Here is a 19,945-nt window from a genome sequence, read left to right on the forward strand (position 1 = left end):
ATGATGAGGTTTTTGCTAAATCTTGGGAATTCTTATGCATTTGCTTGATGCTTTTGTATTGGTGGGAGATCTAACCAAGAACCTCTTTTAGTATCATTTTTCTTGTATATTAGCTGAATCATTACCAAGATTAGGTTAATTCTTCGGCACAAGAATAATTGAAACCTGACTCCCCAACTACACTAAGCCCCTAGAGTAGTCAGAGCAGTTGGGTTTCACAACAAAGTTCAAACAACACATCTAGGGCAAGTACTTGTGCAAATAATGTCAAAAAGTTAAGTTTGTACCCGGTGATCCCATCATTGTGGACAACTAATTTGTGTAAAATAATATTGAAAGTTAGGATCGTACCCCTACCCATCTTGTATCAATCCATGTGAATTACGAAAAAATGTTCTGAGTTAAATCATTTTAAACATGAAGAGACTACAAATACTAGCAATTACGAGAAACAAATCACTATAAACAAGTCAACAACATGAAAATACAAGAGAATTAGCCATTGCAAGTGGGTTACAAGCTACAGAAACTAGGGTTTGTTAAAATTGATATCGGCAAATAATGTCTTCATACGTATAGCAGATGGACTTCCATGTCCAAATGTTGTGTAGAAAACAATTGAGCAAATGTAGCCATCAGGGACACTAATTCTTGCAGGGACTAGTAGTTACGGGCATGCCAAATTGTGTATATCAACAAATAGAAATCACATTGCATCTAAAAATGAACTGAATCGCCAATAAGCGTGAGATTGGATCAATTTCACTCATTTCCTTAGACCATGTTTTTGGACTAATCCTCACCCAGATTTCAAGGAAATACAAATATTAATTCTTGATCACAGCACTCGATTCTGATCAAATTTCAATATTCCACAATTTAATATGAAATACAAATGTGCTAAACTGAAACACGGATACCACTATTCAGAGCTAAATTCAAGAATAATATAACAAATAGACAGCCAACCAGCTCACGAAATGAAGCTCAAAAACGGAGCCAATTCAATTAATGGTAACAACCTGTATTTCATGTCATACGCATTATCAGCAAGCTAACAATAATTCTCCAATTTCATTTTAGGCACAGCATGTAAGACTCATAGCATTGTTACAACTCAAACACAACTTCATCCCACAATACGCAGAAGAAACAAAAGAGAACTGAAAATTCTCTACCATTCTACTGGAAAGAAAAATTTGTTCAAAATGACCTCTAACCTGAAGAAAAAGCGACAATGAACACACTAACCACACACATTCATTGCCTTTGGGCCAAATTTGAGGAGAAAACTGAGAGACATTGCGACACTACAGTAAAGCACCCAACCAGCATCACTTTAGCTCACCTCAGATAGATTTACCCTTCATGTATCTGTTTGCTTGCTTCATTTTCCTGTTCTTATCTTCCTCACTTTTCTCCCCAACCAAATGGAGAAGAATCATCAAGAGGAAAATGAACTAACGAAATGTAAATGAAAACTTTTACGTCAAGAAAATATGGACATCGTGAAAGCTTTTCAACTCATTACACTATATTAACTTACATTTCGCACGGAAGGAAGGCTTGTGAACATCTTCGGAGCTCCCAACATGGAAAAATGGGACCCCCTTAAAATAATTTAGGAAGATATATAGATATTAAAAGAACACACGAAATATACAACTCCACAGGTTGCAAAACACTAATCTGCAATTCTTCCAAACTTAACACTGCCTTCATCCAAGATGGTCACGTGTTTCCTTTTCTTGGATAACTTGGCTGAATTTTGATATCCATTTTGCTCATCAGTAAACTGAGCAGCCGTTCGAGCTCTTAATTCTTCCAAGCTTTCACCTTCCTTGGCTCTCTCCAGAACCTGAAATTCAAGTCGTCAGTTATGGCTGCCTTTCTATGGTTTGTAGGCACATGTACATGTTTAAGAGAATTTGTAGAAGACATACCAAATGACGACCATACAAATGGGTATTTGAAAGAGTCTGAAGCGCATTCTGGGCCTCTTGCTTTGTAACATACTCCACAAAAGCAAAGCCTCTATGGTTCCCAAACCTCATTGGCAGCCTTAAGCTCTTAATCTGCACGATACCAGGAAGCTTAGTAGCCAACTAGTGAAAGAAACTGAACTAACTCTATAGCCACCGAGATATATAAGCACACGTAACAAAATGGTAACATTGTATCTTGTTCCTAGAAAAATTAAGTGCCAAATCTAAGTTCCATTGAGGAAGTTGAGGAAATTAGTATAACAGGGAGAATCCGAATCATTTTACTCTTGTCACATTAAAATAAAGGACTATGAAAGTCCAATTTAATTTCAAATATGACTCTGCCACATCATTCTAAGTATAGGTTCTCAATAGAAAATGTGTTTGTACAACATTTTTCATTAATGAATCAAAGGCCATCTTCAGCAGATCTCTTGCAACATTATATACAGTAGTAAGTTTAATTGGAGGCCACTGTGAACCTTCTTTTCTAATTTTTCTTTCCCCTTCTATGCAGGGTAGCATGTTCCCTAGATCCCTCCAAACTCTCCCAAGAAATCCTAATGCACCTAATTAGCAACTTCAACTATACTTGCTGATGCATCTGCCACTTAGACCAGCTTTTTATAGCTCAACTATTTTGGAACCAAACTTCATGATTCAAAAATCATTTCAATATTCCAGATACAAAAAAATAAATTAGCCTGACATTTGCATTTCCAACAACATTGTCTCTCTATATATATATATATATATCTCTCTTTCCGGTGAATGGTATTTTTTTTTTTTTTTTATAAAGAAATTAATGGTAAATTTTGTATTCTGTACAAGTTAACTTCAAGGCACCAACTATAATGTATTATGGATTAGGTAGTGCTAAGTAATCGTAGGTGTGTTGACATATATTACAGTTACACATCTCAACCACTCTAACCTTTGCATTTTTTAATTGGATAAATTTACCTGGCCTCCCCAAGATTTGTAATCTGAACCCTCGGTTTAAACTTTGGCAAAAACCACTCCCTGTCAGATTCTCAGACCCTCCTAACGCCCCACTGTTAATGGTAAAGTGACAAATTTACTCTCATTATTATTATATCCATAAACATCTAAATTGCTTACATGTAATTGATCAAAGTATTTAGAGGAAGTTAAAGGGTAGTATTTGTCCATCTGAAAATGGACAAATACTACCACATCGTGATTTTTGGAGGGTCGCCCCACATTGTGTTTGGTGGTGTATTTGGGGAGAGAGAAACAACAGAAACTTTGAAGGGAAGGAATCGTCTTTTGCAAACCTTAAGTCTTTTATCCTACGCTCTTTTTTCTGTTATGTCAGAGGCAGCGCTTGCTCCTCGATCGATGACTTTTTTGTTCTATTGGACTCTGTTGGTCCATAGGTTTGGCTTTTGCTCTTTCGTTTTTGTGTATTAGGGACGCGTTCCCCTTTTGAACGTCTTTCTAATATATTTTTACTTATCAAAAAAAAATAAAATGTACATAATGGGCATTAAAATGATGTGCACGGTAACTAATCATTTCATAATATAGAAAGTCATTTTTGGTATTTAGAAAAAAATCTAGACTTTAATTGATCCCTAACAGCTTGGGGCTAAGGCTAAAAATAGTTTTACCCTAACCTCAAGGGAAGTTGACCATAATTTAAATTGAGGGTGCAAATTGCAAATCTCATCGGAGGTCACGGTAATTTACCCTTCTTATTTTGTTCCCAAATATGGCCTAATTACTCCAATGACCTGAGATTTAGATCAAGGTTATTTTCTAAGTATGTATATTTTATATGGACACAAGAATAAAATAGTTTTGCTCAACCAGTTGTTTTGCATCATATACAACAAAAGTTAGTTGCTGACTTTGTAGTCCACAATCCAACAGAAAAATTCCCCTTTTTTACATAATAGCAAACATTTGGAAATGCAAAATTCGAAAAAGAGCATTCTTATCCACCACTAGTTTGTATCATACAAGGAAGTAGCTTCTTACTTCACATAATTATGAATTCCTGATTGAATAGCCTCTGGAAATATTCATTAGCAATTTTCACAAAAAAATATTTGTAGACAATAAAACAAAGGTAATTTTTCCAACGTGCAGTACTCTATTTCAAAATTGCAATAGTTGGGTACGAAAAATACCATCAACTGTGCCATGCAGGAAGCACAGTCGGTGTTATCAAAGGCCCAAGGCGCACTAAGGCGCTAGAGGTCCTTTGGAGCCTAGGCGCGAAGCGCAGGGCGAGGCGCGTGCCCAAGTTAAGCAAGGTGCACAATTGAAAAATTAAATTATTATTAAAGCATATTCATATTCCATATTAAAGGCGCACCTGGGCACACATCAGGCGTAAATGTTGCGCCTATATGAGCATGGAGCCTGGGCGCGCCTTTAACAGCACTATGTGACAATAAACAATAATTACCTGGCCAAATGGACTAAACAGCTGCCTGAGATCTTTCTCTGTTGCCTCAAAAGCTACGTTTCTCACAATTAATTTTGTTGAACTCTGATCCCTATCAACTTTTTTCTGTACTTGTTCATCCTTCTTAGCGTGACAAAGTTGCAATATAAGAGCATGCCCATCCAGAACAGTTCCCTGAAACGGTGGGAATGCTAAGAATTCCAAATCAAAAGCAAACGATATTCGCTGAATTTGGCATTTGGGATGAAATATTACCTGTAAGTCCCTACAAACATTTGTTGCCGTTTCAACAGAATCAAGCTCTATAAAACCAAAACCCATGGAAACATGTTTTCCATTTTTCAAGTGCTTCTTCACCTGCACATGGATAAAGCAGAACAGTAACTTGAGAGAAGAATGTGATTAAATAATACATTAAAAAAATACTACTGAGCAAGGACCAAAATAATTACCCTGACACTTAAGATTCTTCCTTCCTTCACGTGTTCACCAAAATGCTTTCTCAGACTCTCATCAGAAGTTTTGAAGTTGAGGTTTTTGACAAAAAGTGATCGTGACTGTTGTAGAAGAGAAAATGTAGTAAACAATGAGTTACTAAAATGCTTATTAGAAGCAAATAACAGTCACAGGTATCAAGAACCATTTTCATTACAATTATATATATATTCCAAATTAGCTGGAGAAGCTTCTTATTACAATATCAACATCGTCCACCACATTCATTCTTCAAAAGGGTGTCGATAGTATCTTCAATATGTTGTAGACTCCCCATCTATTGTTTTAATTGTCAGATACCTACCAGGCTATACATAATTTTGGCATATAAGAAAACACTACCACGATTCAGTTGCACAATTATCTCAATTAACAAGATCAAAAGGTTAAAGATCACGATGAGAAGATCAAATGCTTCGAATGCGCCACTAAAGATATGGTACTTGTTTAGAAAGCCATAATGATTGCTTGCAACATAGCAAAGATATGATTACCACTCTTTAAATAATTGAGTTTGTGAAAATCATGCTAAAAAACAAAATGATGTAGAGGAAACAACAGTCATTCATATAATTTAGAGAAGTAAAAAGAAACATGAAAATGATGCTAAACCAAATCTTGATGCTAAACCAAATAAAATCAACCAATCAAGATAATAGACTTGACTTGATTGGCCATCATGTTCCAGAAAAAATCATTAAAATTTTATTCCAGAAGGGCTTATTTGATTTAAAAGGGCTGCCTCAGCATACCCATTCTTTTGATATTTTTAATGAAAATATCTATTTATTATTTCTGAAATATTTGGTAATGCAAGGGAGAAGAAAATCCCTGATGTCACCCTAGTTGATTCCAACAGAAAAGATGAATTCAAACAACTACTCTAATCCAATTTGTAAGTAGAACATCCACAATGTTCTGCTTCATTTACAAAATTTAAGATCAAGTTTCCCCCAGGTGGAAACTTATGGCGATCAAGATCCAAGGTTATTTTAGGTGCAAAGAGAGAGTAATTGTTTTTTAGTTAAAATATATACACATATATATATAAAGAAAGAAAGAAAGAAAAAGAAAAAAGAAAGGGCTGATTTGTTCAATTTAGTTAATTCAGTTATTAGGGGTATTTTAGGTTTGAAAATTCAATGACAGGATTAAGTTTTATGAGTCTTATTCTGATGGTTCTTTTTCATCTTATTTAATTATCACTAGGCTTCAATTAGATGCAATTATGGGCCAGTCTACAAACCCAGCCCAATCTTGGGAGGGCTTGGAGTTGTGATACAAGCCCATGAGGCCGGTCTGGGCAAAGAATTGGGTCCTGTTCAGATTTTTAGGGCTGCCTTGGGTTCTAAAATGTAAAATCCCAACTCTGACCAGCCCACCCTTGCAATACTCAATGTAAAGTCAGGCCTGGTCTCACATACTCTCCTTTGCCTGAGCTTGGATTGGTTGTTTAAGGCCCGAGTTCAGGACAGGCCAGGCTACGCTTAGGCTAGTTTGTGTCAATAAAGAGTCAAAGACCAAAGAGTTCTCTGGGGCCAAAACCACTCAAGTCCTCCCAATGCACAGCCCTAATTTATACTTTTAGTTAGATCTAAAAAAACTATAATTTGAAGTTACTATTTGTAATGAAAAAACTTCAAAGCCCACAACTTGATAACCAAATTTACTAGAATTATTTATATATGCATGTGATGTAATGAGGACATCGATGAATTCATTTTTGGAGAATTAAAATATCAGATATATATATTGGCTATATTCATCTACCCTTTCTTAAGGTTTGTTATTAAGCCCCATGGCTCAGGAAAACTGAGCCTATTTCTTAGGAAACACAGATTTCTGACGAAAATCAGATTATTGCAAGTTTGGGCATTGATTCGAGTGTTATTGGGTCCATATTTGATTATAGTTGTCAAATTCTCTATCATGCTACATCATGGTGGAGATTTATGTCATAGGAAATTTCACCATAAATCTAAGAGGTCGTTCTTACTAAAATAAATAAACTAACGAATAATTTGAATAAAGGTATTCGAAAAGTAAATTTACCAGTCATCTTGCAGATATCATATTGAAACAAACTAAAGAAGACAGCGTAGAGGCTGCAATAAGGTTTATAGCGGTGAGACCTCAAGAAGCTAATAGCATTAAATATTACTAGTTACGTTACCAGTCATCTTGCAGATATCATATTGAAACAAACTAAAGAAGACAGCGTAGAGGCTGCAATAAGGTTTATAGCGGAGAAGCTAAAAGCATTAAATATTACTAGTTAGCAAGTACATAAACAACAATATGAAAAGACTGTATTTTTGAGCAATCAATGGTTTATAATGATAACTAAGGAATGAAGCCCAAGAATTACAGTTGCTGATCTTTCAGAATTAGAAAGAAGTGTGCATATCTGTGCAAGAACATACAAACATAACTGTGATTGTTTATACAGTCCAACTATACCACTATTTAGTAACAATTAGATCATAAGAACGCCCATTAAGAGGGGACTCCTAACGAAATGAAGATATAAAAGACAATAAATAAATAAAGAAATCTGCTCAAGAAAATTTATGGAGTAAAAAGATACAGAGTATGAAATGCATGGATGGAATTGATATATAATGTCTAACCTCAACTCTGTCAGTATCAATGTCAGCATCTGCTATTCCTTCCACATGTTGCTCTAATAATACCCTCTTGGCATCATTTTCACCAACAATGATAGAATTATTTGCATCATCCACAGATGTTGAATTTTGACTCAGAATATTGCCAGGTGCCCATTCCAAATACAGTGGAGCATCCCTAATTCAAAATTAAAAACAAAATATAACGCATCTCCACAACTCCTAAACTAGCAAATACCGTTGATGCGATAAGTAGCAGACATAAAAGTATGTAGAAGTAAGATAATAATGTTAAAATATAAACAAGGAAAGGAAGGTTACAAAGAGAGACGGAGAGAGACTCGGAGCAAACGTATATACATATATACATCTATGGTAAGTGATATTGGATAAAAGATTTTATCTTTCAAAATAAGATATTGGATAAAAGATCTTTTAATTTTTTTGATAAGTAAGATATTGGATAAGAGATTTTATCTTTCGAAATAAGATATTGGATAAAAGATTTTTAAATGCAAACAAATTTTAAAAAATAAATAATTTGAAGTACAAGACAATGGAATTGATGCATTCCATTAGAGAATGCAGATTATGGGCAATCGGGGTAGTTTAAAAGCAAAAGCCACTTGAGGTCTTTTATGGTTTGAACCTAGTCTTATTTAATATTAACTATAAGTTAATACACATATGGTTCAGTTTATATATGTTAACTTCAAATTTGAAGTTTGAGGATACCTTGGTATTATCAAGAGTTATCGAACATGGTTCATAGTGGTGGTCCATAGGTGAAGTTTTGAGTCAAGCTCAAGTTTTTGGATCTTAGTGTTTGGAATATAGTAGGTTTCTATGGGTTTTACAGATCAATTTCTAGATCGTAATTACTGAGCAAGTCTCGGTAGAGTTAGGGTTACCTAAAAGCTTATATCTAATTAGGTAATTTTTTCCAAATCAATAGCAAACAGAATCAGATAAAGTTTTCAGAAATAATTCTCTTTCAAGGATTGTGTGATGCATCAAACTCTAGGTGTCATGTCCACGGGACTGCGATAGTGAGTCTCAGGATCCTCTACTCCACTTCCTTTTAACTTTCTGAACTTCATAAGCCTTTAATTTCTATGATCAGATATCATCAACCACTCAAACCTCTTTTCTACCCTTGAATCAATCCCAACCACAGGATGAGGCTTCCAAGGGCAAAGCAGAATACACGGTCCATATCTCACACAATAATATTGAATGCCCTAAAATTCTTTAAACCAATATCTAACTATTCAGAAAGAAAGAGAATCAAGTTGGCACGCCCGCAGGAGAGTGAAAGGCAAGAAAGTTCCAGACAGTCCGATTAGGGCTCTCTTAAAGGGTTCATCCATCACCCCCTGAAGGAGGCAAATTTTACTAGATAAGGAACGATGAGTCCATATCTCACACAATAATATTGAATGCCATAAAATTCTTTAAACCGAGATCTATATATTCAGAAAGATACTAACCTAAAGTTCCTCAACCATTGAGTAAGCTAACTAGCACTCCACATCAAGCGAGCAAAGTAACTATTGATTTACTTCCACAAGCACAAAGTTATCATTACAGTTGGCAAAATCTGACACCAGATATGCAAGCCCATCCTGTAATTAAATAGAAGGCACTTGACCTGAGCACGCAGCCAACCCCAGAACTATATTTCTTTATTGTTTTTATTTTCCGCTTAAATTGTAGAGGTTCCTCCTACCACTCACAGTTGAAGTCTCACTGTGCTCACCCCATACCATTTTAATATTCAAAAGTTTAAGATTATATATGGTAATGCAATCTTAATTTTTGTTTTATCTTTTAAATAATTAAACAAAATCAGTTAGCAGGTTGGATCCAGGTTTGGTAACCTCAATTTGTGGCAAAACCAACCTTACACCATCAACATGCAAGCTCCAGTGGCCAAGTTGAGCAAGGGTTGCAGAACTTTATCAATTCAAGTACAAATGAATTATTCAAATTAATTAATAGAGGCAAGGTCGTTGAAATCGGAACCTACGTATGATCAATGGGGGTCTACAATTCTTCATCATCATCTTCCTTGCCTTAATCATATATAAATTGGATTGGCCACATGAATTCTCTTTTTAATTCTTTCCTATTTGTTTGGGCTCAAAAAACTCTTCAGTTCTAGAGGAACTGCGGGCGTGCCAGGAACTCTGAAAGTTACAAGTGAAAATCCCGACTATTTTCGAAATGGAAGATGGAATGGATCAAGCGATTGAATGAAGGTTTGGAATGACCACTTTCGAGATTCTTTTTTGCCATTGGAACAAAGGACTTCAAGAATTTTTCTATGACTGGAAAGGAAAGGAATTGAAGTGCAGGACTGAAAGTAAAGGAATAAAAGTACAGGGCTTGGAAAGTAAAATACATTAATGGAGATAATTGAAGTACATTGCAAGAATGTAAAGATACTTGAAAGACAATTGCTGGAATTGAAAGATAATTGAAGTAAAGTATTGTTGAGTTGTGTGTGTTGAACAGGGTTTGCAATATACATCAAAGTATCCTATTTATAGAGCTCAGGAGGTAGCAGTTCCAGCATCAGTTACAGTTGGAAGCTTCCATGTGGAACATCCAGATCGTGCCATTTGTCCCATGAACTCCTTAGTCTTTTCATAGTGTTTACTCGTGTGAGACCATGTTCTCTCATGATTACAAGCTTCTGAGGAGTGGCTCTAGTGGTTTGAAGCATGTTGCACGTTCTTAGCCATTTTCCTTAACCTGCAGATGGAAACTATCACACTTCGCTAAGTTTCAGCCAACTCCTTAATGGGTGTCGCATGTTTATGGCAGTTCTTCACCACTAGCTGATATTTAGTAAGCCTTCAGTTGATTCCCTATATTTTCTCCATTAGTGACCCGTTTGTAGTAACTTCCTTGGTTGGTTCCTAAAATTTCTGCATGTTTACTTCTCTGGTGAGATGATTGCTTGATATTAGGAGCTAAACAACTGAATAAGGTAAGTGGCCGCCTTCTGGGGTTGACACATAATCTATGAAAGTTGCCAGAGTTGATCTTTGACTCAAGTCTTCCTCTTATATGAACTCCCTTGTTTGCCATGCGGCACTTGAACACTCAGATTCCTTTAGGTCATGTCACATGCCTCGCCTTTGGTAGTCCGCGTTTCACAGAAACCTTTCCTTATCTAATTAATCCTTAAAACCACGTGACAACATCTGAGTCGTTCTTGGATTTAGGACTTTAATTTTTCCACAGACTCTAGCTGCAGGTGATTTATTCACTCTTGTATAGCCAAGTGTCGAGTTTCTGGTGGCTATCAATGCAAGAATTCGCTGTAGCAAGTTCCAATGGAACTCACCACGTGTCACTTTCCTATTGGATGGCGGCAGCTGAAAATTGGGGTGTAAACACTACTACAAAGTCTTTTCTCCTATTATATTTAATTTTAAAAAATCAATTCTCATAAATTTATCCCATGTTAACTTTTTGTCTCTTATCTTCCATGCAAATTAATCTCACCTTCAGTTGCTGATGACACTTTTTTCCTATGTGCAGCCAATCATTTACAGCTCAGAATCCTTAAATGTATCTTGGGTTGCTTTTAGGCGGTTTCAAGACTTGGGATGAACTTATAAAAAGTTTTTTTAGTGGGAGCGGAGATCAACAAAGAGGAACTCGCAGAAGATTTGGGGTGCAAGGTGGCCTGTCTCCGATCTCCCTATCTTGGTCTCCCATAGGGCGCTAAATACCGATCAAAGGCAATATGGGATATGGTGGAGGAATGTTTTGAGAGGAGACTTGCCCCGACTTTGTTATAAATGTTCATATTACCTAAGTCAATCTTATCACTGATAGGAGTCCCTCCTAATTTCTTCCTCACACTTTGATTAGTGACCCTTCCCTATTCTAGTCATGCTTACCATTCATCTTAGCATTCTCATTTCAGTTACATGAATGCGCTGTTTTTTTCCAAATGACAAAATAAATGGGAATCTACATTTCATATCATCATCACTCCTAATGGGGGCCTAAAAATTCTACAATACAACAAGGATAAGCTCTAATAATATTTCTGCATATTAAGATTCTGAAGAATACACTAACAATAACTAAAAGTCATGAATATAGTAACATTAAAACAAATGAGCACAAAAACATATGCTATTTATACGCGCGCGCGCGCACACAAACATTAACACTACTTATAAGATATAAAAAAAAAAAAAAAAACATGTGAAAAAGGAAAAGGAAACAACACTGTATCCATACTAGTCAGACTGAGATATTGCTTGGCCAAATTGGTTTATAAAGTAACGTATATAAGAGTTGCTGAAAGTCAAAATGAGTAGAAAATTTTGACAAAAGGGTCTAACTTGAGACATCTAGGAGAGTCTCCAAGACTCAGCCAATATAAGAATAACTTTTAGGACAAACGCAGCGAACCAAGGACAAATCGCGAATCACGACGAAAAAGTAAACACGACACACAAAGAACACAAAGTTTACGTGGTTCACTATGCGAAAATCAGGAGATTACAAGTTTCAGCCCCCAAACCATAATTCTCACTCTCACTCTTTTCTGCGGATTTCAGTGTCTCTCGTTATCCCCTCCAAACCCTAAACGCCCTTATACATCAGGCTACAAGAGAGTACTAAAAGTGTCCATGACCCGCAAGCAAAAAAAGGAGCCACAACATCAATATAACGTTAAGGCTATTTAGTAGTTAATTGTAGAATCAGGACTTGACTTGGGATCCCACAATTCATGTAATCTCTTAGAGAATCCACAAGATTTCTGTACTCCTATTTTTTTTAAACTTGTTTTACTCTTTAAATGGAATCTAGATCAATTAAGTGTTTTTGTATTGTAAGATCATAAAATCTAAATCAAAATATATACCACAATATGTGGTCATTACTAGTGATCAGAATAAAGACAAACTTACTTGTAACGCTTGTAAGCTAAACCTCTGAAAGCTGCGCGTGCTTCAGCGGGTTCAAGAAATACAACCTGATATATCATGTTTAAAAATACCATAAGATATAGAAACATACAATTTAACAATCAATACCAATTTTTTTTTTATTATTTCCACCAGTTATGACACTTGCTTTTACTTTGCAGCAATAAAAATGTTGATTAATTAAAATACTCATCAAACAGACATCAACTTTTTAGACAAAAAAAAGAAGAAGAAATCCTTCCCCTAATCTAGCCAAACCAAACAAGGATAGAAGGAATTCTTACAATCAGCTTCCAGACTATCAATACATCAACACTGATTTTTTAAACGGCAAGATGGACAAAGGCCAAGTATGTCCAAACCCTAATGATCTACAAGGCCAGCCAATGTTACTTGGAACACGGATCATTATTATATACGGAATGCTTTGGAAATGGGAATGTGGTAAGATAGGGTAGCCTATTCAAATATAAAGTCAGAATGCAATGGAGAAAGTTCTACTGCAAAAGCTACAGCTTTTCCTACCCAGTTATGAGGAATGTAAAACAAAACTGTTGAAAGTCCACATATTGTATGTTCAGACATGTAAAAGCATTGTGTTGGTTTATCCTAATTACGTTGAGTTCCTGATTTATATGCTCTTTTGATGCTAATCTTAAGGAGAAACAAATAGAAGAGATAAGAAGAAGTAATTCAGACAGCTAAAATCTGTGTTGTGATACGAAAGTGTTCGATGTTTTTGGAACACGCATATGGAGCATGAATTGCTAGGTGTTACTATTTTCTGGTAATTAGAGGCCCAAAACATAGCTTGCTAGGCCAAACCTAGGCCATAGCTGAACATTCCTAGGCAATTGTCAAGTACGTCTCACATATCAACTATAAGTCAACTAAGGTTGTTAGGTAAGTAAGGTTGTTGGGTAAGCAAGGTTCTTCGCCCAAAGCTAAACATCATCCCTAGAAAACCACCATGCCTCCCATATATCAATAATCATAGTCAACATGTAAATGATGAATCTTAGACATTACGTATGACTTTCTTGAGCATAGAAAATATAATTGTATGGAAAAATCAAACCAAAGGTTTATATAGAATTTTTAGGAAATTGGACCATATTTTAAAAACAATACATTCATAAACACATTCAACATGTCATGTCGTCAAAGTGTTTTAATCCATACAGCATAGAGATAATTAATTTTTGAGATTTGTGAGTTACAAATTTCATGTTAAAATCATAGACTATTAGGTTTTAACTTTTTTTTTTTTTTTTGTTAAGTACCATTAGGTTTTAACTTTTAAGAGTATCATTATTACCTAGTGTGGTCTTCATCAATTGGGAGAGTTGGGAGGGATAGATTGGATACAAACCTCAATTGGGAGTGTTGGGAGGGATAGACTGGATACAAACCTAACCTTAATTATTATTTGCAAGTGACTGCTCACAGGATTCAAATGGCATTTTCATATCAGAATGTTAGACTCATTTATCATTTTTAGTAAGTTAACAAAGGCATGCCTCCCTTTTGGGATGGCAAAAGAAACAATTCAAGCTATGCAACTAATGGTAATATCCTCTCCTGTCCCGAAGTGTCCCAAAAGAGATGTTTCTTTTGAAACGTCAATGTGACAAAAATGGATCTCCTAATTTTTTCAAATTTGAATAGTTGTCTAAATTAACAATTTATATCCTAAAATTTTTAGAAGGCTAGATTTAGAATTTCAATGGAGAAATGCATAAATCCCATGTCCCCTTTAAGTTGGAGTCATCAAAAGTGGCATTTATTTTGGGATTGGAGGAAGTATTAGATTTACTACTCATAAACTAATGTTTTGTTCTCTATAATATAATTCTATTTAAAATAAATGCATTCCTTTTTCATCGTGCCCATGCCACGTCTATGTCCTTTTTAAATATTTGCCATGTCTGAATGTACATATTATGTTGTGTCATCTATCCATCCTCATGCTTCATAGGTCATTCACATATCGTGCCTTGAATTATTCCAAGCCCTTACTCTGTTTAATACTTTAGTGCCAGCTCACAAAAAATAAACAAAGAAAACAACTCTAGTATGTCAATTGTAAAGGCCTGCAAAGCACATCCACTCAGTGTCAAACACCACGAATCACTTTGCAAAATTATTATCCGTTGCAAATGAATTCAGTAGTATGGATTTCCTAGATTAGAACCCTTGTAAATCCAAATCCAAATCCAAATAAATAGTTCATTATTCAAATAAAACAACTAGTCCACTAGTATCTATTAATTGAAGGCTATTTCACACAAATTGTTACTGTTCAGAGCTCTATTATATATGTTGGGCTGCTTCAGCTATTGGGTTTATTGTTTAGTATGATATCACGATGCTCTGGTTTTGGAAGGTCTTAGGTTCAAGTCTCTCCACAGGAGATCTTTCCTTTACTGTGTATTTGTTTGCACTTTATTCTACTTGTATGTCCCTCCACATGCAAGAGAAGCCTCACATATAGTAGATGGTTGAGAGCTTAATATATATGGTTGGATCCGTTCAGTAGTAGTATAACACTTTTAATGTTGCATACGCACATCAAGTCATATAAATCTGAAGAAAAGTAAAAATATAGTTTTGCATACCAAGGCCAATGTTTTTGTTGGAGGGAGAATAATTTTGTCCAAGCTCCCAAATTTCCCAAACATCTTAGCCAACTCGCCTTCAGAAGAACCATAAGGCAAGTTCTTCACCAAAATAACATGGTTGCTTCTTTTCACACCTTCAGTTTTCCCAGCAGTGTATTCCTCTAAAGATGATACATTAACTCCAGCATTTACAAGAGCCTTTTTTGTTTCTGCAATAACTTGAGTTTCTCCCAAAGCAATACGTACAGCAAGATCATCAGCTTCTCGGTCAAGTAAATCACTTTTACTTACACCAAATTTCCTAGCAATGTTTTCAACAACCTAATAATGTCCAAAAATAATATCAAAATATGATTGAAATCTCAGACCAGGCCACGAAGCAAATGCATAACTGAAAGAATAATTGCTAACAAGGCTCTGGTCCATAAATAATACAGTCAAATTTTATGTTTTGTTTCAACTCCACATAACAGTGATAAAGCAACAACTGGCAAATCCATAACTGAAAGAATAATTGCTAACAGAGGCTCGGGTCCATAAATAATACCGTCACATTTTATGTTTTGTTTCAATTCCACATGACATTACTAGGAAATGTAAAAGAAAATCTGAAATACACTGAAATTAATCTTCCCAATACTATAATTGACTTGAAAGATACCGTATCAGGGCGCATGAACAAACTGTTCCATGCTTGTGTATTTCCACTGGCTTCAGATTTCTTCTTCTCCTCCTCCCTCTGTTGCTTTAATGTCTTCGAAGATTGGTTCACAGAAAAATTGATCCTATAAAGTGGTTGAGGATTAAATATAAGCTCCTGCTTGTTTAAGGGACGCGTTCCCCTTTTGAACGCCTTTTTTTAATTCATTATTACTTGTCAAAAAAAAATATAAGCTCCTGCTTGAATTAAACCACACACACACACAAACATAGCAAAATTGCAACCTTGGAAGGCGAAAAAAGGTTAAATAAAAATGCAACCTTGGAAGGCAAAACGTGGTTAACATATTTCCCACTTACTCTTGTTTCTCAGGAGCACTTTTTTGCTTTGCTGGCATAATATGCAATAACCTGCCTTGAAAAATTGAATTGTCCAGCTCTTCTAATGCCCTGAAATAAAAAATAAAAAACAAAGATGATTATTGTAAAAGCACAGACAACATAGATCACATCAGAAAATGGCCAAGATCTAGACATGCTTGTGCAGCATGTTAGGAAGCATATGAGAACTTAAGACATTTGTATTCATATTCCTCAACACAAGATAAGATTTTTTTAAACTACCAAGTCTATGACCTCATCAATCAAGAAGAATATGAGGAAAGAAGCAGCTTGGCTCGTGTATTTTACCAATACATAGCACATAAGCTGCATATTATTAACACAGCATTTTGGCAAAATAAATTCTGGTTGGTTTATGGGGAGTGGGAACCAAGTCTCAATACTGAAATAAGTTGATCCTCAGAGTGCAGCATCCAAATCCTCAATTTGAGGCATGAAAATCAGGGAAATAAGCTCATAAAGGTTGCAAATCAAAGCACAAACGTCAACCTAAACATGAGAATATTACAAATCTTGAAGCTTTAACCTAGAAGTAATACCTAGCTGCAGATTCTGGAAGCGCATAAAGAACATAAGCAATTCCCTTGGACCGTTTGGTGTCTCTATCAATAACAAGATGTACCTGTGAGACACGACCGTACTTGCTAAAATGCTCTTCAAGTTCATCCTCACTGAAATACATAAAAAAATGATCAAAGTTTTTAGAATAATCAATCAGCACTGGTCGCCAGAATAAAAAAATGATTTCATCTCACATTGTATAGAAAATATGTAACATAAGACAAGGAGCCTACGTGGCAGCATATGGCAGATTACGGACGAAAAGACGGGCAGTCTCTAAAACATTTCCTCTCCCATCTTTTGAACTTGATGATGGATTATCCAAGTCAATCATTTCATCATCAAATTCTTGAGAAGAACCCTTTTCAACCTCCTCTTCAGAAGCATCTCCTTCAAGGGCATCATGTTGTCCCTTAGGATCTATTTTATGAACATCCCGGCCCCCATGGCTTTTCTGGAGAGAATTGTCGCCACCATGATCGTTGTCATCATCATCCTCATCATTGTCATTCTCATCATCACCGCTTTCTGAATCTGACCATTCTTTCTTTACCCTACTTTGGAAGTAATCCATATCTGAGATAACTTCATCATGAGCCAAATTGTGTGGCCTCTCAGCTGCTTCACCATCTGAAGACCCATCATCTCCTTCATCAGTTTCATCTAACTCAGCCTGCACTAGAGTTGATTCCTCTTTGCCATCCCCTCTTTCTAATTTTCCCTTTTGCTCAAGAGGGGGAGCCGTCAACGAATCATTTGCCCACAATTTTGACTTGATTCGGGGCTGCATTACCTGAAGGAACTCTTGAAGCTGAGGGTCATTATTCTCATTTATATTTTTACTATCTTTTTTCTCTCCTTTAGAATTTGCAAGGCCCAGACTTCTAGGGCCAGAAACCTTTTTTCCCTCTTCTGTTGATTTCTCTTGTTTCGTCAAAGAGTGCCGACTCCATGGCCGTGGAATATTTGGATCCCCCACTTTACGAGCAATCTGCCAATATGCAAACAACATTTACTTCTAAAATGTTAAGGAAAAAACATCTTGAATGTGTAATATATGTTCTTTTCAACATTCAGTACATTAAAATTATCTTGAAACAAAGCTTATGGGCTTTACTAGCCTCGTAGTTCAAGCCAAAGCCATTCTCTTATGGGTCAGCATCTGTGTGTATTTGCGCACTCAATATATCACAACAAACAAAAGACTTTAATAGTTCTCACATGGCATGCTACAAACACTCAAACAGAGTGCTGAGTGTCACTATTTTTTGTCCGACTTGATGTGCTTCCAAACATTCACTATATACTTAAACCCATTACGAAACTACCATCGCGTGTGCATCTCTTTGAGCTTCAAGAATTGCTATATCACGCTAATAGACTTCTAATTCAAAAAATACAGTCTTTTAAGTATATGTTTTGTACCTATACGCATCCAATTTACAATTTTCATTCTCGTTTCTCCAATGTTAAAAATTGTAGAAAAGTCGGAACCGGAGTAGCTAAAAATTCACAGTAACAATAACATCAGAGCCAGAAAGTAGAAGAAATTTATCAAAACTACATAAATAACAAAGAGAAGTAGAAGAAATTTATCAAAACTACATTAATAACAAAGAGAATTGAGAGTCACACCTCACAAGTAATTCTAAAAGTATCAAAGTAGGAATTGTTAAAGTATTTCAAAGCTTCCTCAGCTTCATGCTCAGTTCGATACCCTATAAATCCGAATTGCCGACTCTTTCCATCTCTACACAATTCAAAAATCAAACATTTATTATTACCCAAACAATTTCTATAATACAGGTGTGTATATATATATATATAAGGAAAAATCAGAAAGCAATTGGAGAATATGATACTTGGTGCGCATAAGCTTTGCGTCAGTGACTTCTCCTTTCTGAGAAAAGAATTCTCTGAGGCGATCTTCGGCAGCGTACTTGGGCAAATTCTTCACACAGATTCGAGACCTTCACACAGAAAATTTGTATATTCAGTTTTAGAGAGAGAAAACAAATAGTAATGTTTTGTGATTCTAAAGTAGCCTTTTTAGTATTCAAGAAAGGAAAAATAGTTGGTGAAGAAGCAAGTACTCACATCGTTCTTCGTTCTCGTCAAAAATCGAAACGGCTCTTCAATCACTACAAATTGATTGTGTGTTTGTGTGTGTTTTTGTGTGAGAGAGACGTTGCGACGCTGAGAATTGGGGAGTTGGAGAGAGGGTTTGAAGGATACCTGGACTTGGGTCGGTTGAGCCGACCTTCAATTTGGTTGGACCAGGGCTTCAAAGTTGGGCTGAACTTAAAAGTGGAGTATTATTCAATCCAAGCCCAAATCAAATCCATTAGGTTAGGATTTAGGATAAGAATGTGGGCTCGTACTTAGAACCGTACCGTACGTTGAGCACATTAGTTACGTGTGACTGACTTTAGCGCAAGCCTAAGCTCAAGTCATTTTAACTAGTTGCAAAATGGGCTATGGGCATTATTGTTAGATGGGCTATGGGGGTGGACACAGACTGTTTTAAATTTAAAGTCATAAATTAACAGTTGGATTGGACTGGTTTGGGCTGAAATATAATTTTTGTTTTAACTACATGAAATGTTAAATTGACTCACAAAACAAAAAAACCCCACTTAACTATAATATCATTCTTCACAATTCTAACCAGTTTTTAAACTTTACAAACGTATTCGAGATGAGTTAATAGTTGTTTGAGATTAATTCGTTTAGGAAAAGGGTTTGAAAATTTTATTTGAGATTAATTCATTTACTAATCAAACTATAATACGATCCGAACTTTGATCGAGCTAAGCACAAGCTGGTTATTTAACGTTTGGCTCATTTACTGTGCCACTCACACTTACTTATGTCTCAAGGGAATTATATTTTCTTGGTCCACTCCTGTTGGGGAAGATTTCGCCAAGCATTTATGTAAGTTGGGGGGGCCAAAGCCATTTTTTTTTTTTTTTTTTGGGAATGTTGTCAAAAGCCAAAATTGATACCACAAGAGAGTTAAATTGATAGTCGTGGAGATTTTTTTCGCATCTCGTGCAAAAAAATTATAAGATTGTTGCAAACAAGTGCCTCTGCTTGTTTTTTATTTTATTTTATTTATTTTTGTTTTTGGAAGTTTGTAGAAAGAAAGACAGTAATAATTTTATTATTTTTTCATAATATATTCTCAGAAATTCCT

At 35.6% G+C, this 19,945-nt stretch overlaps 1 protein-coding gene across 3 annotated transcripts; it reads right to left on the bottom strand.

The window, feature by feature from the left end:
- Positions 1–1,049: 1,049 nt before the first annotated feature.
- LOC132303579 (multiple RNA-binding domain-containing protein 1) lies at positions 1,050–18,960 on the bottom strand. 3 transcript variants are annotated; one of them, XM_059800893.1, is made up of 15 exons: positions 18,847–18,960; positions 18,612–18,719; positions 18,385–18,499; positions 16,983–17,740; positions 16,728–16,859; positions 16,147–16,236; positions 15,788–15,911; positions 15,124–15,447; positions 12,488–12,552; positions 7,548–7,722; positions 4,875–4,979; positions 4,678–4,779; positions 4,423–4,596; positions 1,944–2,075; positions 1,050–1,849 (listed from the first exon to the last, which is right to left on the bottom strand). In XM_059800893.1, coding segments are annotated over exons 1-15 (2,571 nt in total). In that variant the 5' UTR covers positions 18,849–18,960; the 3' UTR covers positions 1,050–1,684. The 3 variants fall into 3 exon arrangements, with proteins under 3 accessions (XP_059656876.1, XP_059656865.1, XP_059656886.1); XM_059800882.1 differs by having other exon boundaries at positions 1,050–1,858; XM_059800903.1 differs by lacking the exons at positions 18,612–18,719; positions 18,847–18,960 and adding an exon at positions 18,175–18,251 and having other exon boundaries at positions 1,050–1,858; positions 18,385–18,481.
- Between the last annotated feature and the right edge of the window lie 985 nt (positions 18,961–19,945).

The sequence above is a fragment of the Cornus florida genome, unplaced genomic scaffold (assembly GCF_030987335.1).
Source record: "Cornus florida cultivar Cherokee Brave unplaced genomic scaffold, ASM3098733v1 CherokeeBrave_3.0.0_Hap2_Chr01, whole genome shotgun sequence".
Taxonomy (NCBI): Eukaryota; Viridiplantae; Streptophyta; class Magnoliopsida; order Cornales; family Cornaceae; genus Cornus; species Cornus florida.

Bases quoted from the DNA above. Each gene is read 5' to 3' on its own strand.
- LOC132303579 (XM_059800882.1), bottom strand. The intron at 15,448-15,787 runs GTATCTTTCAAG...GGACATTATTAG, and splicing joins TGTTCATGCGCCCTGATACG to GTTGTTGAAAACATTGCTAG. The intron at 4,980-7,547 runs GTTAGACATTAT...CTTCTACAACAG, and splicing joins TTGATACTGACAGAGTTGAG to TCACGATCACTTTTTGTCAA.